The 19,502-nt window shown below is 42.0% G+C and overlaps 1 protein-coding gene across 3 annotated transcripts in view; it reads left to right on the top strand.

Annotated features, from left to right (window-relative positions):
- FGD5 (FYVE, RhoGEF and PH domain containing 5) overlaps nt 1-19,502 on the top strand; it is a 110,060-nt gene that overhangs the window by 24,742 nt on the left and 65,816 nt on the right. For all 3 annotated transcript variants that reach the window (XM_080387543.1, XM_080387544.1, XM_080387542.1), the window contains exon 3: nt 17,696-17,825. In XM_080387543.1, the coding sequence (XP_080243669.1) occupies nt 17,696-17,825 (130 nt within the window). The remainder of the gene's footprint in view (nt 1-17,695; nt 17,826-19,502) is intronic.

The raw sequence follows: 19,502 nt of genomic DNA, 5'->3' as shown, positions 1-19,502 counted from the left end.
TTCGTATGTCCTCAGATCTCTCTGAAAACTGATAGGAAAAGCTGCCAAACCTCCCTGCCCTTCTGATAGGGAGGTGTTTTTGCACACTCAGCTTGCAGGAGCTCAGAAACTTTAAAACCCAAGAGACTGGGCACTGCTTTGTTCAGGACTCATTTTTGTTTGGGGGAGAGCAGCATTCTGGACAGTCTCCCTCACACTGTCTGAGGTCATTGACACTTGCAGTACCAGCACTTAGAAACACTATTAAAACGATGCAGGAAAAAAATCGCACTTTTCAGTGTTTTCCTACCACACGACCAAATGACAGGACAAGCATATGCTGGCCTTAGAGCAACAGACAGCTGTTTTCAACTTGTGTTTCAAGGGATCTGCTATCCAAAACTCCCCAACTGTTCCCTTGTAGGAAAATGATGTTGAGGTCTTTGCATGAGGCTAAGGCATATTTAGCACAAATTGCCACTGCTTCAGAAAGTCTCTGTGGGAGGGATTTAGCCCAGGGCTGACCATTCATAAAAATGGCCCTCAAGAGTAAAGGACATTTTTATCGATAGCAAGAAAGGTTGAATAATCTGCACAAATTCCTTTGTGGCTCTGGCAACACAAACAGCTGGCGTAATGCTGCCAGCAGTAAGAGGGGTGTTCGTTGGGTCTCACTCCAGTCAAAAAGTACTTTGTTCTATTGTTTGGGTTTTTTTAATAGGGAATATTACTTCTGTCATCTAGACAGGTTTCCTTCTGATCCTAGCTTCACTGCATTTTTCCCCTGGTTTGTTACCAGAACCTAGCTACATGGTATTGGTAAAGCAGCTGATCCTGCTAGTACAAGGAAACGACAACTCCCTTTCTACGTTAAGAGTCCTGCAAAGCAGCATGGTGTTCATTATGTTGAATTTACTGTGAGTATTTTCCATGAAAAGTATGGAATAATGAACTGGCAATAAAATGAAAATAGAACATAAAGACTCTGGTTCCAAGTTTTCGTGACTATGTTACACTGCCAAAAATAAACAAAGAAAGAATAATCAGGATCATACCCTTGATTTCTGACCTACAATATGTGCCATGTCATCAGACAGTTTCTTTTTGTGTCATGTATCATCTTTTTCTAACTAGATCCAGAACTCATAGTCAGAAAACCATTTTTAAATGTATCATAGTCAGAAAAGTTCTGATATAAGTGGAATCTGGATAAGAAAACGATACTGTGTCAGATGCTTATTTGGGGTACAGGGCTATACTCTGTTGATTTGTACATCTGAGGATCTGAACAGCTGTTTATGATTTGATTGCCCTGATAATTCAGACTACCACCTGAAAACAGAGTACGCTGAAACATTTTCCAAAAGGGAAAAATTCACAAAAGCATTCTGTGTGAACAATGTGTCTATTTTGACAAACTCTAAGGGAAACTCCTATATGATGTAGCCTAAGATACAGAAAACCCAGCCTCTGCTTCTCCCAGGTCTGGTTTTCATCCCAGATCACTTTCAATCAGTCAGCTCTGGGAGTTAGATTCTGAGTTTCTCACAACTCAGTGCCTAAAACACCAGTCACAGAGAGAAAGAAATACTCACAGGTTTTGATCTCAGGACAATCAAAACCGGACACAGTTCTGCTTCATTTCTAGAACATCTGAAATAATTTATTTTCAGTTTTCTGAGGCTCAAAAATTTTTTCTAAGCTTCTGGTGTGCAGCAAAGAAAAACAGTTGTCTCCTGGTAAAGTCCTCTACAAATTGAACAGTTCAGATTCTGCCATAATCAGTTTGCCATTCTACATGTAGCTGATAAAATACTTTTTTCATCACTGCTTTAAGCTGTAAAGGAGTTCAGAGTGTTTGACTTTCAGAATCTGTGTAAAAGTAAGTGTCTCAGATGAAAAGCTGTGTGAATGTGATGACAATTCAACCAAAAAGCTTCAAGGCATAAAGAGGAGCAATACTATAGCAGGATGCTATTCTAAAAGATATCTGAGGACTTTTCACATAGGTCAACATGGCATCACTTGAACCATGAAATCTGTGTGACAGACCAGAGAATTCAGAGAAGGGGACCATGACAGGAAGTTGGGAAGATTTGTTGGAAAGTCTTGAAGCATGCCCTACTTAAAGGTACTGATTTTCATTTCAGTGATAAGTGAACAGATTGTTTAGGGCAGAGAACAGCATACCTGCTGCAAAACATCATGCTATACTATATGGTACTGGGCCAGACAAGATCTTTTGAGTGGTTAGAGTTATCTCGTGACCTTTCACAACCTTTTTTTTGCCAGTGGCTCCAACACCACAGTCTGTAAAGCAATGCCTGCCTTCAAAGGGGTTGTTGAGCACATCAGTGATTTCCCCATGTCAGCCAGCTATTTTCCTACGTCAGTCATGTAGCCAACCTACTGGGAGTGTGTGAATCACTCACCCAGGTTACCACATCTCTTATTCTGCCCGTGTACCTTCATTCCCAGAGTAGGGAGACAACTAACATCCATGCTTTGATACAGCAGGCAGAGAGCAGCTGCAGAGAACGACCAACACAAAATGGTAACAAGGCATACCTGGATACTTTCAAATCTGTAAATAGACTAGGCAGCTTCACTGCATTTTCCACAGCTCATATGGATCCTATCTTTCCTTGCACTAGTCTCCTTCCTGATGCACTGTAGGATACAGGTCTTCATGCCCACAGTGTACTCTTAAAAGTAAACGGCACAAAGTGGTTGCAGAATACACTGCAGTGGTAAGCAGGACTGTGCACACACCAGGACATACCGGTGTGTGTATACCCGCATGGCCCCATGGACTTGTGCACCCCACATTAAAGTCCAGACTATGGTGTTAAAACAATTTAAGCTAATATATTCTGCTACTGCCTAGTCCATCCTCCTCCTTGACCCTCACCATGTCCTCTTCCTCTACATTGTTCCAGGGGCTTGTTTCACCCTGTTCAGAAAGCTAAATAGGCAAAACCTATTCAGTCTTCTGGTGCTGAGCTAGTTTCAGGTTGGGGGCCCAGGCCATGCACACTAGCTTTATTGGTCAAATGGAAATGGAAGAACAGCCTGACTCTCCATCCTACAGCTATGCTGTCAGATGTCTGACTGTAATATACACATACAAAGAGAAAGTGTTTTGACCCCTGGGAAGTGAAACAATAAATGTGGAGCAGATCCTAAATCTGCCTGTACATAGAACACTTTATTACAGAGATAGAAGCGAGATTAAGCCACAGAAAACTGCTTGATGAGGGCCAGCTCTTGTCTTTTGTATCCCTGCTTCAAGCTGTCATAACTGGGCCATGGCTTCTGGCCACATCATTACACAACCTCCCTGGGATGACAGTTCTGATGCTGTGTATATTGCTGGCTGCTTCTGCTTGCCCCCAGAGCAGAAGCCTGGGCTACACTTTCCACACTGGTCTGCTGCTGAGCTCTCTGCAACGTCAGCAAAGAATCAGCGCTAGTTTAGCCTGTGTGGGAGGTGTAAGGACAGGATGATTTGATCTGGAGGGGGACAGAGGAACACTCTCAGTCTCTCTATAGAGTCTAGAGGAATAAGGGAGGCTGTGTTTAAAATGGTTCTGAGGCTTGTTCCTCTACTCGTATTGCATGGAGTGCTGTTTCATAACACAGCTCATTCCTCATCTTTTCTTGTTCTTTCACAGTTTATAAGACGTGATTTTACTTGTCTTAGTCCTAGGTCAAGAAGTCTGCCACAAATTGTCTGTCTGTCTAGGCATTTAGACTTGTTTGTTGCCTTAATACATACAGTAGAGGAAAGTTCTAGCCACCACTTAAAAAGATTCCCTGACACATTTAACATACAAGCATTAAAGTTTCAAGCTTTGGGACTTTTTTCTATGTCAGTATTCCAGTTCTGGAGCTCAACAGTAAAGATGCAGGAGTGCTAAACATCTGATTTCAAGCAACAAGGTTTTGTGTACCTGTGTCATTGTAATCTGCTTGTTATTTGAGAGCCATGAAAAAATCTCTTTCCATTTTCCATTAAAATTTGATGTCAAGCAAACATACAGATCAAAATAGATAGAAATTTTTTACCTTCTCACATTACTCTAGCAACTTTGATGGACTTGACAGTTTTGAGGAAAATGTAGACTATGGCTATTAGGGCTTGAATTTGAAAGGAATAGGCTAATAGGTTTACAGTATTTTATCCTGAAATTTTTAGATGTCACTTTGGGGCCCCACCCAAATTGAAATTCTTGGATTTAAAACTAGCACCTGAACTTCATCCTATAAATCCACCTCATTATGGCTTTTTTTCTATGAAGTTTACTTCTGAGGTCCATAAAGTTTATTTTTAGGGTCCATTAATAATTTGGAACCTTAAATCATTCATCAAGCCTCAGGAAGCCTGAGAGAGCCCAACCAAATTATTGTTTTGTTTTATTGTAAATTGAAGCCAGTCCCATATACATATGTACAATCCTGCATGGGGGCTACTGGTTCATTTTTCTTTTTCTGCAGAGTTGGTAGCTTGGGATGCAGTTTGACACCTTATCAGCATCCACTGTTCCTATACTTTTCCCTTAACTCCCCTCTAACCTCAGTACCATTCTCAGCCTGAGGCACATGTCAAATGAAGGGTTTATGCTGAGTTACTGAAAGGTTAATTCTTTGTGGGACAGTAATATGTAAATCACTGTGACGTCCCCTTGCGTGCTGCTACTGAAGGCACTCACACTGCACACTTGGGCACTCTTGTACTGCTGGCTCTGAAAGACTGATGTCACTGCGTTGAAAGGGACACCTTAATTGACATACATTACAAGCACTTTGGAAATGGCAGTTACAAATCACAAGTATCCTACTGTTCCTAATGCCGCTTTTGAAATTGCGTGTTCTGCCCTTACTCCCCCATGTGCATAACCAACTGTTATTCTACTTATGCACAAATGAAATTGAAATCAGTAGTGCTATGAAAATGCTTAGAAAAATCTCTCATATTTGAACTCATCATGTAAGTTGTTTGTAACTTCTAAGCAAGGCAGTACTTGCAAGAAATTTGTGTGTTGTCTGAATATTGTAGCAGATTCGGACTTTGTGAAGTATTAGTGGTGCTAATTAGCTGCTACTTCTCCTAATTTAAGAATAAAATCTGTGTTTTTTTTTTAAAAAAAGAACTGAAAACTGTCATTACTAGCTTTAGAAGTGTAATTTTCTCTGTTATCTAAAAGGCTTTAGGAATACTAATTTTAAGTCTTTTCCTGACATAACTCCAGAAAACTTAAAAAAAAAATCCAAGAGTGTTTCCCACAACAAAACCAAGCCCTCTGTCTTCCACCAGTTCTGCTGTCTTTTGGAATCCGGTGCCAAGAATTCATATTTCTATTAATAAGTAGATCACTAAAAATTCTGGGTGCAGCAGATGATGATTGATTCAAGTTCAGTTTTCTGTTTGTCTTTCACTGACACCATTTCCAAGCTGGCATCCTCCTTTGAGTGTTCACTTCTATTATCACTTAAGAATTATGCTAAACTGGATCTTCTCAAAGGATTGTAATGAGTTGGATCCATGCACCGCTGTAATGATCACATTTGCCTAATTGACACCTAATCACATCTCAGTCCAGGCTAGATTCCAGAATCAATAGTTTAGTCCCAGCTGTACTCTTGAGTCTCAGGACTGTATGTGCAGAAGTACAGAGCAGCTGCTGTATTGTACAAACCTAAAGACACTAAGGTGTAGGACTTGTAAAGATATTCTAGGTCTGTGTAGCTCAGCTCATTGTGCAGCCATGAGACACATCTGGACCCAGATTCTTACATATTTAAAACTTTAAAACTCTTTATTATGCTTGTAAGACAGGAGAGCCCACTGTGTGTAACAAACATGCCTTTGTTCTGCCTAGCTCCGTTTGCAAAACTCCCACAGAATGATTTATCCAGACCTTTTTGTAAAGTGTCTACCCACCATTTTTTTATAAATTGCAATTCCTTGCGCAAGTGGCACTACCTGAATCTTCCATTGTTGGTGTTCTTCTCCAGTGTGTGCCATTGTGCAGAAATCATGCCAGCTTGGCTGCTTGAAAGCAACTGAGAGGCTGTAACTCGAGAACACACCCCCCCAGCAGAAAACAGCAACGCTAGCAAACATGACTGTTAAATAGTTCCAGGTAGATCTCTGCATCTCAGCTTGGCTACAAGAATGTAAACATTACTCTATGCCTTAATTTAAATAAGCATGGGCATGATCCTGGGGGTACCCAACCCTCGTTGACTTAAGGGCTGGACCATAATAGTGAAATCCTTTTTAGTTTGCAATCAACAGGAAGAACAGAAGCAAAACTGTGTCCTAAGGGAGATGAACTGAGCAGTTCTGTTTTAGATGCTGGTAGGGATCTACAGTGTCCAAAGCCTTCAGTCTTAGCTGTATTTTAAATATATTACTCTGGGATTAACCACTTTACACAAATGACAGCCAATCCACAAAGAATTTAAGAAACATGTCGAAGATAATAACAAAGAATTTGTAGTAGGGCAGCGGTTTCAGCTTTGCTTCCCAGATGGTGGTCTCCCCACAGAGGTGTACGTCTCAGAGTCCGAGATGACTACCAGGTGACTAGCTGAAGATCACTTCTTACAGAGGACATCTTTCCTTTCTCCTTATTAATGCAGTTCTAGGTGGTTGGCTTATTCTGTCACTGATCTATGAGAGGAATAAATCTTACAGAGGATTCAGAGTGAAATCAGAGGGTCTTATTCTGCTCAAAGATCACAAGTATAAATATAAAGTGACTCCACTGGAGTCAGGATGAATTCCTCCCAGTTTTACACCACTGTATCCAAAGTCAGACTGTCACTAAGATAAGTCATTTTATAGAGGCAAACAGGGCAAAAGTGCTGACTGGTTTAATTGTCAGGCCATTTGTGCTGTGACTAGGAGTTGCTCAGCAAATCACTTGAAACCCATCCTGATGATCAGTGGATGTTTTCCTTCTGTCTCTTGACAGATGTGCAGTATCGAAAGTTTCAACATGATGCAGATATATGGCCTGCATGGTCTGGGAAGGAAGAAGAGTTTCACAGCACAAAATGGAGACTTTTGTCATTGCCAAGCACTCAGGTCTTCATTTTGCCCCTCTTGGTTCAGGTTTCCAAGCATTGCAAGGATTCAACATAGCAATATGTTACCCAAGATGGGAAGCAATAGGGTGCTGAAGAATAACAGGGCTGTGATTCAGCAAGGGATAGAAGAAAAAGAGAAGCCTAAAGAAGAGCTGTGCTGATGCCTTAAGGAAAACCTCTGCTGGTGCTGTTGGATGGAAAACTTCTGGGTGCCTGTGAAGTTAATGATTTAGTGAAAGTAAAAGCTCCGTGGTGGCTCACATGCGACGTAAATAATGTGCTCAAAGGAGTCTATAAACAGCAGGGCTGCCTTTCATAACCTATTATGTATTATCAGCCTCCCCATCGTACCTTCTGGCATGGTGGGGCGCTGGGTGCGGTGCAGCTGAGCGTCAGCCCTTGCTAGTTCATTGCCAGGTCATCTCTGGGGAGGAAGTGTTCCCTGTTTACAGGAAATGCAGGACAAGGGCCGGAGGGCCAGGCTGAGCGCAGGCTGAGGCCACCACAGCTTACTGCCTCTCCAGCGTGCCTGGGAGGGCAGGGAGGGGGTGTGCCACTTGTCCAAGGCCCAAGGACACTGTGTTTTGTTTTCAGGCATGTCCAGCTTTTACAGTTGCTTTGTTTTTTCTAGTGGTTTAAAGCCACAGGATTAGGGAGGGGAATGGTGCTTGCAGACAGTGGTTCACCCCAGGGTACATGTGGCTGAGCCTGAAACATCAGGTTCATCCATCCCAGCATATCTGGGACATGGCTAGTGAAACCTCACCATCAGGTTTTCTCTTATCCCTTCTCTACTTACACTGCCCCAGGCTGGGACAGAGAACACTCCCTAAGATGAAGCCCAAAGCCCTGTGTGCACCTCACTGCCTGCATTCCCTTCCAGAACTAGACCTTCACTAGCACCATTGTTCTGTGAGTACGTCTAGGAGCAGTAGTTGAAGATGGGAGAGTTTTGTACCTAAAGTTGTCCACAACAGAGTAAAAGCCTTACACACCTGAGCAAAAATCCTCTTCCCCTCTGCTATATCCTGCACCACACCAATGGAAGAAAGAGCAAAATTCAAGCTGAAACATTTGTGGCATGAGGAAAAACTCCTTTCTGGCCTTGACAGGAAAACAGCTATTGCCTCAGAGTGTGAAATGTCATTATTCCTGCATTACCTTGCCTTGTCTGGCTATGTATGTTATTAGCATGCATCATGTCTTTCCTGCCCTTTTCAGACTTCAGCTGCAATACTTGCCTTGATGATCTGCCATAACAGGGAACTGAGGGCTAAACACATGCTGCACTAATAAGCATTTCCTTTTATTGGCTTAAATGCATTTGGACTTTAATTTCCTTTAGTAATGAGTCATTCTTTTGCAGAATGAAATAAAAAAATAATTTACAAATGGATACAAGAAAATAAATAATCAGTTTTAATAAAACAGGGTCATTCAGCACGTTGTTGCCTCTCCCAATTACCATCACTACACTGAGTTCATATTACTTTTATTTTTTGCAGTAAGGATGTCACTGTTCAAGAAAGACGGTTTGAACTAGTAACTGCTGGGCATGTGACCTGAAATAAAGCCAGGGATAGGGGTACTGCATGTAGAAAAAAGTTGCATTCAATCCATTTGTTTCAATAATAGAGGAGGAGTTTGGAGGCTTTTTTTGTGGAGGTTTTTTTCCCTCCCCAGTGGATGGAGGGGGTTTTATATATGTGCATAACCCAGCTGTGTCCAGGTGAGATTCTTGTCTCCATCTTGTATATATAAATCCAGTATATTATTTCCAGCTATAAGCTCTAATTCCTGTGACAGAGGAGTCAGAATGGACACAAGCTGGGGTCTGTGGATGCAGAGGTTATGGCAGCAATTAACTAGTCATTTGTAAACTGGGCATGTCTGAATCTGAGTTGAGATATAGATATCTCACCACTTGGCTTCAGGGAGGTTATACTTGCAGAGGGCATACCCCACAGAGAGAGAATAACTGTACCTTCCTAGGTAGTTCATACAAACCTGATTTGCTGACTCAAGTCAAATAATTACCAATGCAATCACCAATACACATAGAAAAATATTTAGGGTCATAACTGACATTCATTTCAGAGCTTTGGTGGATCTAGGCATAACTATATGCAACACCACTGCCTCTCTTTAGCAAAGAACTGAAAGAATTGTCTCTTAGCAATTCAGAATTGTGGTTTTGCTAATGAATGGATGAAACATCCTAAAAAAAAAAAAAATTATGTCCCCCACAAAAGGCAGAGCAGAAGTCAGCATTTACTCCAGAAACCCAGAGAGTTCACTTCCTATTCCCACTGTATGGAAACAGTGAATATGGTGAGCCATGTGTTGATAATTAGTGGCAAAATCAGATTTTAATAGCAGTTGTTCCACTGTAAGAATGGGACCCAAGGATGTGGTTTCTAGTCTTTCTACTGCTTTCTTCATCTTGTGGTGACATTTTGGACCAAGTACTGCTTTCATCTTTACTTGCAGGCGCTTTTGAAACCATAAGAAGAAATTTTCAGAAAATAAACCAGGGGGCTCTTTGGCTCTTCAAGTATGTTAATGGTGCTTAAGTTGCATCATGTAATTTGCAGTTTGCAACAGATGCAAAGAAAAGAAATTAGCAGGATCTCTAGAAAAAAAGGTTCTGTTCTCCTCCCATGTGTCCCCTCACCCCCCAGTTAAAGACAGTGTCAAATATTCTTCTCTCTTTCTCTGTCCTGGCACTGACTGGGGATGTAGAGTGAAGGACAACAGGGAGGGTGGCAGAAGCTAATCCATTTGTCATTAACTGAATGCTGCCACAATGGTTAAAACCTGAGCAATCCCTAGACTCTGTTTCTGGAAATCATTAAGCAAGGTATCCTTTGCCTGACCTCTAAGTATTATTAGCTGTATATTTACACTATATATACCTTATGGAGACAAATTATGGGTTCAGTTCAAATATGAACACAGCAGAGGTTCCTTAAGTCCTCCACTTGTTCATACCATTCTTTAAACTGGAAGTATGTTGAAACTGACTTCCAAAAGAAACAAATTTACTCCAAGGAAGCTAACTCAGGCTGGCTGGTGATGGCGTGTCACACTCCTGAGATTAATGATAAGCCACCCAGTCTCGTTGTCCAGAAACTGCATTTTGGAATACTGAAATCCAATTTTAGAAGAAGTCCTCTGTCCATGAAGGGACACATGAAAATGAAGGAGGTGCTCAGGAGCTGCAATGAGGCAGTCTGGATGTCTTCACTGGCCACATCACACTTGCTTTGCCCTGGAGATGGGTCCAGTCACAGGAGTATCCCACTGGCCCACTCCATCCCATATGATTAACATGCGGGGAATCACTGTGGCACTAAAACTGCACAGCATCTGAATGCTACCCAAATGCTTATGGCTACAGGGAGATGCTGGACTGCTTTTGACTGACCAACAAATTTCTAGCACATTTACACTGTCTGAGCAGGTTCAGTTGCAAGGCAGAAGTACATTGTAAGTCTGTCCCAACACACATGATCATACCTTATAGACACTGTGATGGATCTACTGCACTGGTATTTGAAGGGGCATTGCCAGCACATCTTAACAGCCTAACCAGCTTCATTTCAGATGTATAAAGAGCCACTTGATGGAAAGGATGGATACTCCAGTTCCACAGGTATCATAAAGCATAACTGAGAGCTCCAGGGATATATTAATATAAATACCCTACAGGAAAGAGCACTCCCTTTCTCCCCTCCTGATCAGTGCTGAAGCATAGACCATGAAGCAAAAGGCAAATCACTTTTGTGAGCCTTTCTCTAGGATGCATCACTTGATGCACAAATTTATCGAAAGCAAACTGCAGGCAATCTAATCCTTACTGGTAGAGAGGACTTACATCAAGTGGGGGAAGTGACAGACCTTAAGTCTGGATTTCCACCAACTCAGCTTATGTGTATGGCCAAGAGACGAGCCTATAGCTAAGAGCATTTGTGGTGTTATGCAAAAAAAAAAAAATCATGGTCTTCCTTGGCTTTTATTATAATAACCTTGGCTGGGTATTTTTGCCACTGTTAAATTTCCCAGTTAAATTCTTACATCACTAATGCTGACTGAATAACTTCTGAAAATCCTAAACAATTGATGTGATCATTGCTGAGGAATGGGGTAAAACTTGCATGGTCATTTGAAGGATAGGTGCAGAATTAAAAAAATGGCAAGTAACTCTTTGAGAATTGCACATTCAAGCTAGACAAAATACAGTGTTTGTCAGGCTGTGAATCATGAGCTGTCACACCTGTTGTATATCTCCACAGTGGTCCATCACTTCCCATGCACATACCATCTGTGCTCAGACTTGTCCCAACCTGTGCTATGGAGGGATCATAGGTAGTAGAGACTTGTGTCTTGACTTCATTAACGAAGGAGCTAGCGCTATTGCAATGATCAGTTCAGCTTCCCTCCTTGATACTTTCATCCTCCACTTAGTTCACAGATCCTTTGCCTTTGAGATAAAATGTAAACATCACTATAGGGGCAGGATAACCAGAGAGTCTGTAGACTCCAGAACACCTTTTTCCAGATGTACCAATACGTGTTCACAGGTGAAGGTACGTAGATAATGGCTTCTCCCTACTCTGTACCTAATCAGCAGCTGTGCTAATTTCAATGTAGCTGGTGCTAAGTAAAAGACTTGTGTTGCACTGCATCCTCCTGCATTTATTCAATTAATTTAAGGTTAGACTGTCCCAGAAGGCCCATTGCTTTCTTTGTCCTGCTGGCTAACTTCTGGAATGACTACAGACAATTGCTGGAGGAGCAGCAGGTAATGTGTCTGCAAACTGCTCTTACTCAGCCATATCATTGCTACAAGGAAGAGAATTAGTTGGGAATTACCTTGTCTATTGAGAGACCAGGGACTCAGACTATTTCTCCCTTTATTCTTCACACTCACACTTCTATTAGCATCTTCCATTGCATTAAAGTTTGTTGCTTGCAGCAAGTTTATTTAGCAGTGTTTTTAATGAGCTAAAGAAAAATATGATTTAGCAGAATAAAGAAACACAAGGTCTTGAACATTTATGACATATATATAATTACAGATTATATATGCATAATCTATATAATTATAATGGTTAATTGTATAGAAAACCTTAGCCTTGTTGCAGGTTAGTTTCAGGTAATGAATTTAGCATGGTGTCATCTTACATGCCCTTAGATAGACCCTGTAAGTCACATAAAGTGCTAGGATACATTTGGACTCAGGGATGAGGAGAAAACTGCTGTAGCTGATGAACAAAAGGGTAGTTTCACTAAACACTGATGTGATTAAAGATACTTGGTCTTGAGGAGGAATAAGAAGGAAAATGAAGGTAAGGTTTCCCTGAATAGGATGAGAAAAGACAGAAGGGAAGTTCTTAATGAGCTATCAGGGGGTAGCGGTGTCCTGCTTGATCTGGATTCAAGGGAAGAAGCAAATGAAATTGCAAGTGACTAGGACAACAACTAGCAATTTGTTGTGTCCCAGGTTTATGCAAGAGGCAGAGTTCGTGGTTCAGACCACTGAGACTTGCTGGTGAGGTGCATAACTACATTCTTTACTGATCATGTCTGCAGCTCTACCTGTGCACACCTCACTCCTCCTATCAAACTCCTCCACTTATTCCTGCCCAGTCAAGGCAGGAACAGACAGGCAATCATTATGAAATCTGGCCTGTATCCCCAGTTGCAATGACCTAATCACTGATTTAGAGGTAGTTTCCCTTATTGTGTCCTGTCTGTGATTTTTTTTCAGTTCTAGACCCTACTAACCACAGCAACATTACTGAGAGTTTCAGCACAAAACTAGACAAAAGCACCTTCAGCAGTGTAAGCTTGCACTACCAGACATTTAAAAGAACTGAAAATCAATGGGATTTTAGTGCTTAACTGCCTTAGGTTACTTTGCAAATCCCACCTGCACTTTCCCGTTACCAGTAGAGAAGCAGCATCAGCATTAGAATCTTTTGCCTGTATCTGTTTTCCCCATTTTCCTGCAATATACTAAAAATAGCTGAACAAATTCTGGGATTTCTATCAGGATGTGCATTGGGCTGGAAGATGCTTTAGTAGGGCCTGTTGTGATAGGACAAGGGGTAATGGTTTTAAACTAAAAGATTTAGACTAGGTATAAGGAAGAAAGTTTTTGCAATGAGGGTCATGAAACCCTGGAACAGGTTGCCCAGAGAAGTGGTAGATGCCCCATCCCTGGAAACATTCAAGGTCAGGTTGGACAGGGCCTTGAGCAACCTGATCTAGTTGAAGATGCCCCTGCTTCCTGCAGGGGGGCTGGACTAGGTGACCTTTAAAGGTCCCATCCAACCCAAACTATTCTGTGATTCTACGATTTCCATTCTTTGTTCATGAGATCACTGCACCCATCACTTCACTCTTCTTTCCTAGCCTGTATCATCTTACAGTTTCATAGGGTCTTTTATTCAAGAGCGTGTTAGGAACTCATAGGCAAAGATCACACAGTTTCTGAAATGAAGCTTCTCAAATACAACAGTTGTTTTAATTCAGCATTTGTGTATCCTTTTACAAAAAGTAATATCTCTTCTCAGTTTGTGTGCATTTTTAAGATTGTGTACTAATGGTGCTCTCAGAAACTGCCATTGCAAGCCAGTAAGTACCATCTGTGGCTGTGGGGTTTGTGGTCTGGATACGTGTCCTGAGGGAAATGGGCTGGCAATCCCTGTCCTGTCCAGTGGAGTTCTCTCCTTGTGCTATCCTGGATTGCAGTTTGCAATTTAACACAGTGATTCTGCTTTACTGCAGCTTTATAAAGTTAGGTTACTCTTTGTCTATAAAAGGGTTATTCTTTACAAAACCACACTGAAAGGTACTTCACAGACACCTAAAATCAAGGTGCCCAGAGGAAGGCTAATGGTATCCTGGGCTGCATTAGACAAAGTGTTGCCAGCAGGTTGAGGGAAGGGATCCTTCCCCTCTACTCAGCACTGGTGAGGCCACATCTGAAGTGCTGTGTCCGGTGTCAGGCTCCCCAGTACATACTGGAGAGGGTCCAACAAAGGCCATGAAGACGATGAAGGGACTGGAGTAGCTGTCCTGTGAGGAAACGCTGAGAGAGCTGGGACTGTTCAGTCTGGAGAAGCGAAGGCTCAGGGGGGATCTCATCGATGTATGTAAATACCTGAAGGGAGGGTACAAAGAAGATGGATCCAGGATGCTTCTCAGTGGTGCCCAGTGACAGGACCAGAGGCAATAGGCACAAACTGAAACACAGGAGGTTCTCTCAAACATCAGGAAACACTTTTTTTTTTTTCTTGTCACTCTAAGGGTGACTGAGCACTGGCACACATTGCCCTGGGAGCTTGTGGAGTCTCCATCCTTGGAGATACTCAAAAGCTGCTGGACATGGTCCTGGGCAGCTGGTCCTGGGTGGCCCTGCAAGAGCAGGAGGGTTGGACCAGATGGCCTTCAGAAGCCCCTTCCAACCTCAGCTAGTCTGTAATCCTGTGATCAATGGAGATTCAACTGCTTTAGAAGAACTGTAGTGCATGAAGTTGACTGTGACCACTTCCCTAGTATTAGAAATGGACTCTTGTCATGATCAGTGGTTACAGCTCATTGATCTCAATGACTCTATTATATTAAGAAAGCAGTTTATTTTTCTGTTCTCAAATATCAAGTTGGAAGGTTCCTCCAGTATTAGCAGTTTACCAACATCAGAAGTAACCTACATAGTCTCTTGGAAAATACTAAAATATATACAGCTCGTTTTCACAGGGTGCATGCACAGAAGCTTGTACTAGATAAAAGACCTAAGCCTTTTATCTTAGTACATACCATAACTGCAGATATGGTAACTGTGTGGGCATACTTGAAGGGTTTGTTTTGTGGGTAAGACCTTGCCCTGCATTATTCTTCATACTGTCCTTTTACAAAATTTCCCAAAACCTATTGTGCCTTAGAAGTCACCTGCCACCTATCTCTGCATCGTTGGTGTCTTCTTTCAGGCACCTGGCAGTGGGATCAGTGAAGACCAAGCTGCCCAGGGCACCTTCACCTGGTGACCAGTTCCTAGGCTTAGTTCAAGTCTTCAGGAGCTAGGATTGCTAGGAGACTGCAAGAGCATAGACATATAAAATGAATAAAAGGATGTGAATTTGTTGGAGTAAAACACATGCTGGGTGTCAGGAAAGGTGTACTGCCCAGGAGCTCTATGCCAATATAGAAGAGTCTCAGAAGTGAAGACCTGCATGCTGCTGAAGTGGCTGGAGAAGGGCAGGATGGGGAGGGTGGCACAAAAATGCCCGTGCCTATTCTATGTGCAAATGAGAAACGTAACATTTCAGGACTTCTCTTTAAACACAAACCAGTGCCACTGAACCACAGGCCTACTATAAATGAAGCCCATGCAACAGTTCAGCAATATGGCAAGTTTTGCTGCTGTATGAGTCTTTAATAATGCCATTCATAATGATTACCAGACTAATATATGGAGGCGTTCTTCCCAAATTATAATGTGTTCTTACATTAACATAATGCAGTTATTATCGGAGAGAGAAGGAGGGAGAGAGGGAGGGAGGGACTTAATTTCACATCTGCTGGGGCAAACAATTACAAATTGCAGAAACGCTGTGCAAGTAAGGAAGGAGACTGGCTAAACTATTAATAAGCCTCCCAAGCTGTTCCTGTATCTGCCTTGCTCTTGCTTTCACTTGTGCTGAGGCCCCTTTGTTGTTGTAGCTAGGCAGGTTTTCGGAAGTGCTGTGATGCTGCCCACACTGGAAAACTGCAGACACTAGTAACAAACAAGAGAAGGCAATGGTGAGGAACAGTGCTGCTGCTTGGCCCTTTGCCCAGCTGTAGCAAATGCACCGGGCAGCTTCCAAGAGCTCCTTGACTCTGAGCGTGAAGGAAAAGCTGGCAACATCAAAGAAAGGCTGGCAGCCGCACCTCCATGGGGAGACACAGAGCCCTGTTTGCAGTTTGGAAGTGTATGCAGATATGAAGGGAGTTTCCTTCCCAAGAGGAAATACAAATCTAGTCAGTGCCTGTGGGAGTCTCTTTGTTCGTTGCTCTGCCAATTACATTAACACAACTTTGCCCAGCCTCCTATCACTCTATCATTGGCTTTGAAGCTTCTGATTTGTTCATATCTGGGATCCCCAAGTGGGAGATCAAACAAAAATAAAGAGATGAGGCAGAGCTGTGAAAGTAATGAAAAATATTTCAGAGGACATGAGAAGAAGCCATATACACTGAGAAAGCTAGGCCCACATTACAGACTGACCTGGCTGGCCAAGATGTCTACTGGAACACATGGAGATGTTAGATTTTGTTTCTCAAGACAACAGACTTGCCCTGTTGGCTGAATGCTGGAACTTACCTCCAGAAATGTAAAAGGCTTGGGGCCACTGTGGTGTATAATCTGTATATAAGCTCCCAGAATGATACTGTGGCCAAAAATACTGATCTGATCCTTGAATGTAAAAACACAGTAAAGTCAGGTAGGAATAGATGGGTATTACTACTGGTATACTTGACACTATTTTGCCAGTGCCAGAATATTGAGTTTTATTCTGCAGTACCAAGAACAGCACTAAAACTGGCTGGTAGTAAAAACTGGTGCTAAAATGGTTAGTAAATTCATTAATGCTAATGGATAACTGAATAAAGTTCAGAGATTTTAGAACAGTTACATGACATGAGGCATGACATAGTAAGACACCAAGACCTTCACCTATTTCATACAAAAGACAAATTGAGAGGACAACCTGAACCAGCCTGTGAGTACCTGCACAGTAAGAAAATTTGGAAGACTGCCTCCAATTCAGCAGACTAAGATTCAGTATCTGGAATTTAGAGGTAGGCATATTCAGCATATTCAGCCATAAAAGACAACTTTCTAAGGTAAAGGGCCAGCACCACCTGGAGAACCTACCTCTAGTCATGCTTTGTGGAAGTTTTGGAATCACTGGCAACTTTAATTAAAAAAAAAATTAATATTTTTTTTCTGAAAGGAAATGTTGGGAAGCCACTGGCCCATATTATACACCAGATCCAGTACATGGTTTTCTCTGGGTTTGTGGAGCTGAATTCAGATTTCCTTGAAACAACTCAAGGATTCTGAGATCTGACTAGCTTGTGCTTTGATTGATGCTATTGGTCTTACAATTACACTTTTCTCATCCTTTTGATGTTTTCCCAGAAAAGCCATTGTTACAATATCTTAACTTCTATTTTTAATGAGCACTGAGATGTTAGTATGATTTTATTACATCCATTTTGAGGGGTTGACTAGGGAGGAACAAAGCAGTTCTGGTTGCAACTAAACATGAACTTTTTTACTCCAAACTGAGGCAGAACATTGATCTTTTGGGGTAGCCTGAACAAGTTCAGTTAACTTCCCACTGTTCATTTCAGATCCTTCTACTTGCCTAAATGGTTGCTGTTGAACCTGGCAGCAAAAAGCCAAAGCCTGAGAAATCTTGTTTTCCAAGCCCAGCAGGTCTGCAGGGATTCCCTGCCCCTGACTGGTTACCTCTGGGAAATGTGTGGATTCATTATGTCTGAGCAATCCCGAGTGTCTGGGAATAACACCAGTGAGCTAGTTTATTCTTTCTCTCTGCAGTGCCTACACTGAGCCGTACAAAGTGTGCCCAGTCTCTGTGATACCAATGGAGGTCGTCACATCAGATGAGGAACAGAAGAGTTCAGAAGATGACGAGACCAGCCCAGGTGATTCCAGCCTCGTCAACAAGGTAAAAGAGCTGAAAATGGGGAATGTGTGAAATCTGGAGAGGGAGAAACAATGTACAGAAGAACCTGGATTCTCAGCTCTCTCTGCTATTGCCTGGTGCTCATTTAGAAATGCCAGAGCTGTTGATCCTTTACTCCCCCAGTGCACTAGCAACAATTTGCCCCTATAACGTGCAAAGCCAAAGACCTGGAGTCTTAAGATGGACAGCAGAGGCAACAGGCAGCAGGAAAGGCCTTACTTGAATGTCAGGAAAAATGTCTCACTCAGAAGAGAGATATAGCTGTGATCTTGAGAATTTTAAAACTACATTGAATAAAACAATGACAAATAACATACTGGGACCAGTTCTGTGTTGGCTGGGAGATGGAGTAAATTGTCTAACAGGTCTCTGCCATCTCAAAATTCTCTCATCATGGGAAAATGTACTCGTGTTTGGGTTTATTTTACTGATGTCTAATGAGTACAACAGATCTTAAACAAATTATGGAGAAGACCATGGAAATGTGACCACAGCTTAAGACCATACGAGGCTGTTTTCTCCAGAACAGTTCAGTGGCTAAATAAATGGAATTGAGTATCTTTGTTTTTCACAGATCTGTGTGAGTGTGTGTGTGTTCTTAAAACCAGGACCCTAAGAATCTAATAATGTGTCTCTGAGTACAAGCACCCCAGTGCATAGCCCATTTGGTATGCATGCAGCAAAGGGATATGTTCTTCTGAAGTCTTCCAATTTGAGGCCCAGGAACTAAGGCTGCATAGGAAAATAGCAAATCTTCATTTCCTACACCTCTCTCTGTCTTTCACTTTGGCCTGGTCTCTCAGTGTCAGCACAGCTATGTGGCTTCCTTATTGTAGATGGCTTGTGTCTGGTCATGGATGCGTGTCAGAACCTGCAAAGGTCTGTGCACATGCCCCTTCAAAACCAAATGATGGCTGAGTAAGGGTAAACTCTTGCCAAGAAGCATAAGTACATTGATTCTAGGAAGATTAGATCTCTTCAAGTGTTTCCAGAATGTGAAGCTTTATTCAAGGGCAGCTATAGAGAGTGGGGAGCAGAATTTTCCCCTTACAAGGACACCATTTCTTGAGAAACAGAAAAAGAAACTGCAAGCTGAATGACAGTGAAAACAAATGAAATTGCTGTTGCTCTTATCTCTGAGGGAGAATAGCTTCCTTTGATTTCCCTGTATGCTGTACCGCTTTCAAGTCTACTCTGCGTGGTGCTGAGCTGCCTCTGGTACCAGTGGAAAAAACTGGTTTGATCTTCTAACTGACATGAAACAAATTAAACAATTGCAAAAACCCTTCTTTCCTCTAAAATTCATGAAATTTTGTTGTTTGTTTTCACTTTTTTTCAGAAAGGGAAAAGACTTCAAATTTCTGAAATTCCCTGTTAAATGAAAAATATTTTTCCTTTCAGTTATATTAGCTGACAAACCACTAGCACTTATAGAGCATGCACTCGTGTGTGTTATTTAAGCTGGTCAGGTTTCTCAGCATCTCTTAGTTGTGATGCCGGTGGAGAAGTGACAAGAAAATTGTGACTTGAGTTCACAAGGGTTATGCACACAAGTGCTGTGCACTTGGAAGCAAATTCAAGACTGCTAAAACCAATTTTATTGCCATTTTTGTAGGGGTTTACTCAAGACACTAGGATATTACAGTTTTCTAAATGTCT

Source organism: Falco punctatus (genome assembly GCF_963210335.1).
Source record: "Falco punctatus genome assembly, chromosome: 4".
Taxonomy (NCBI): Eukaryota; Metazoa; Chordata; class Aves; order Falconiformes; family Falconidae; genus Falco; species Falco punctatus.
Note: the sequence above shows the minus strand (reverse complement) of the source record. Positions and strands in the feature narration are given on the sequence as shown.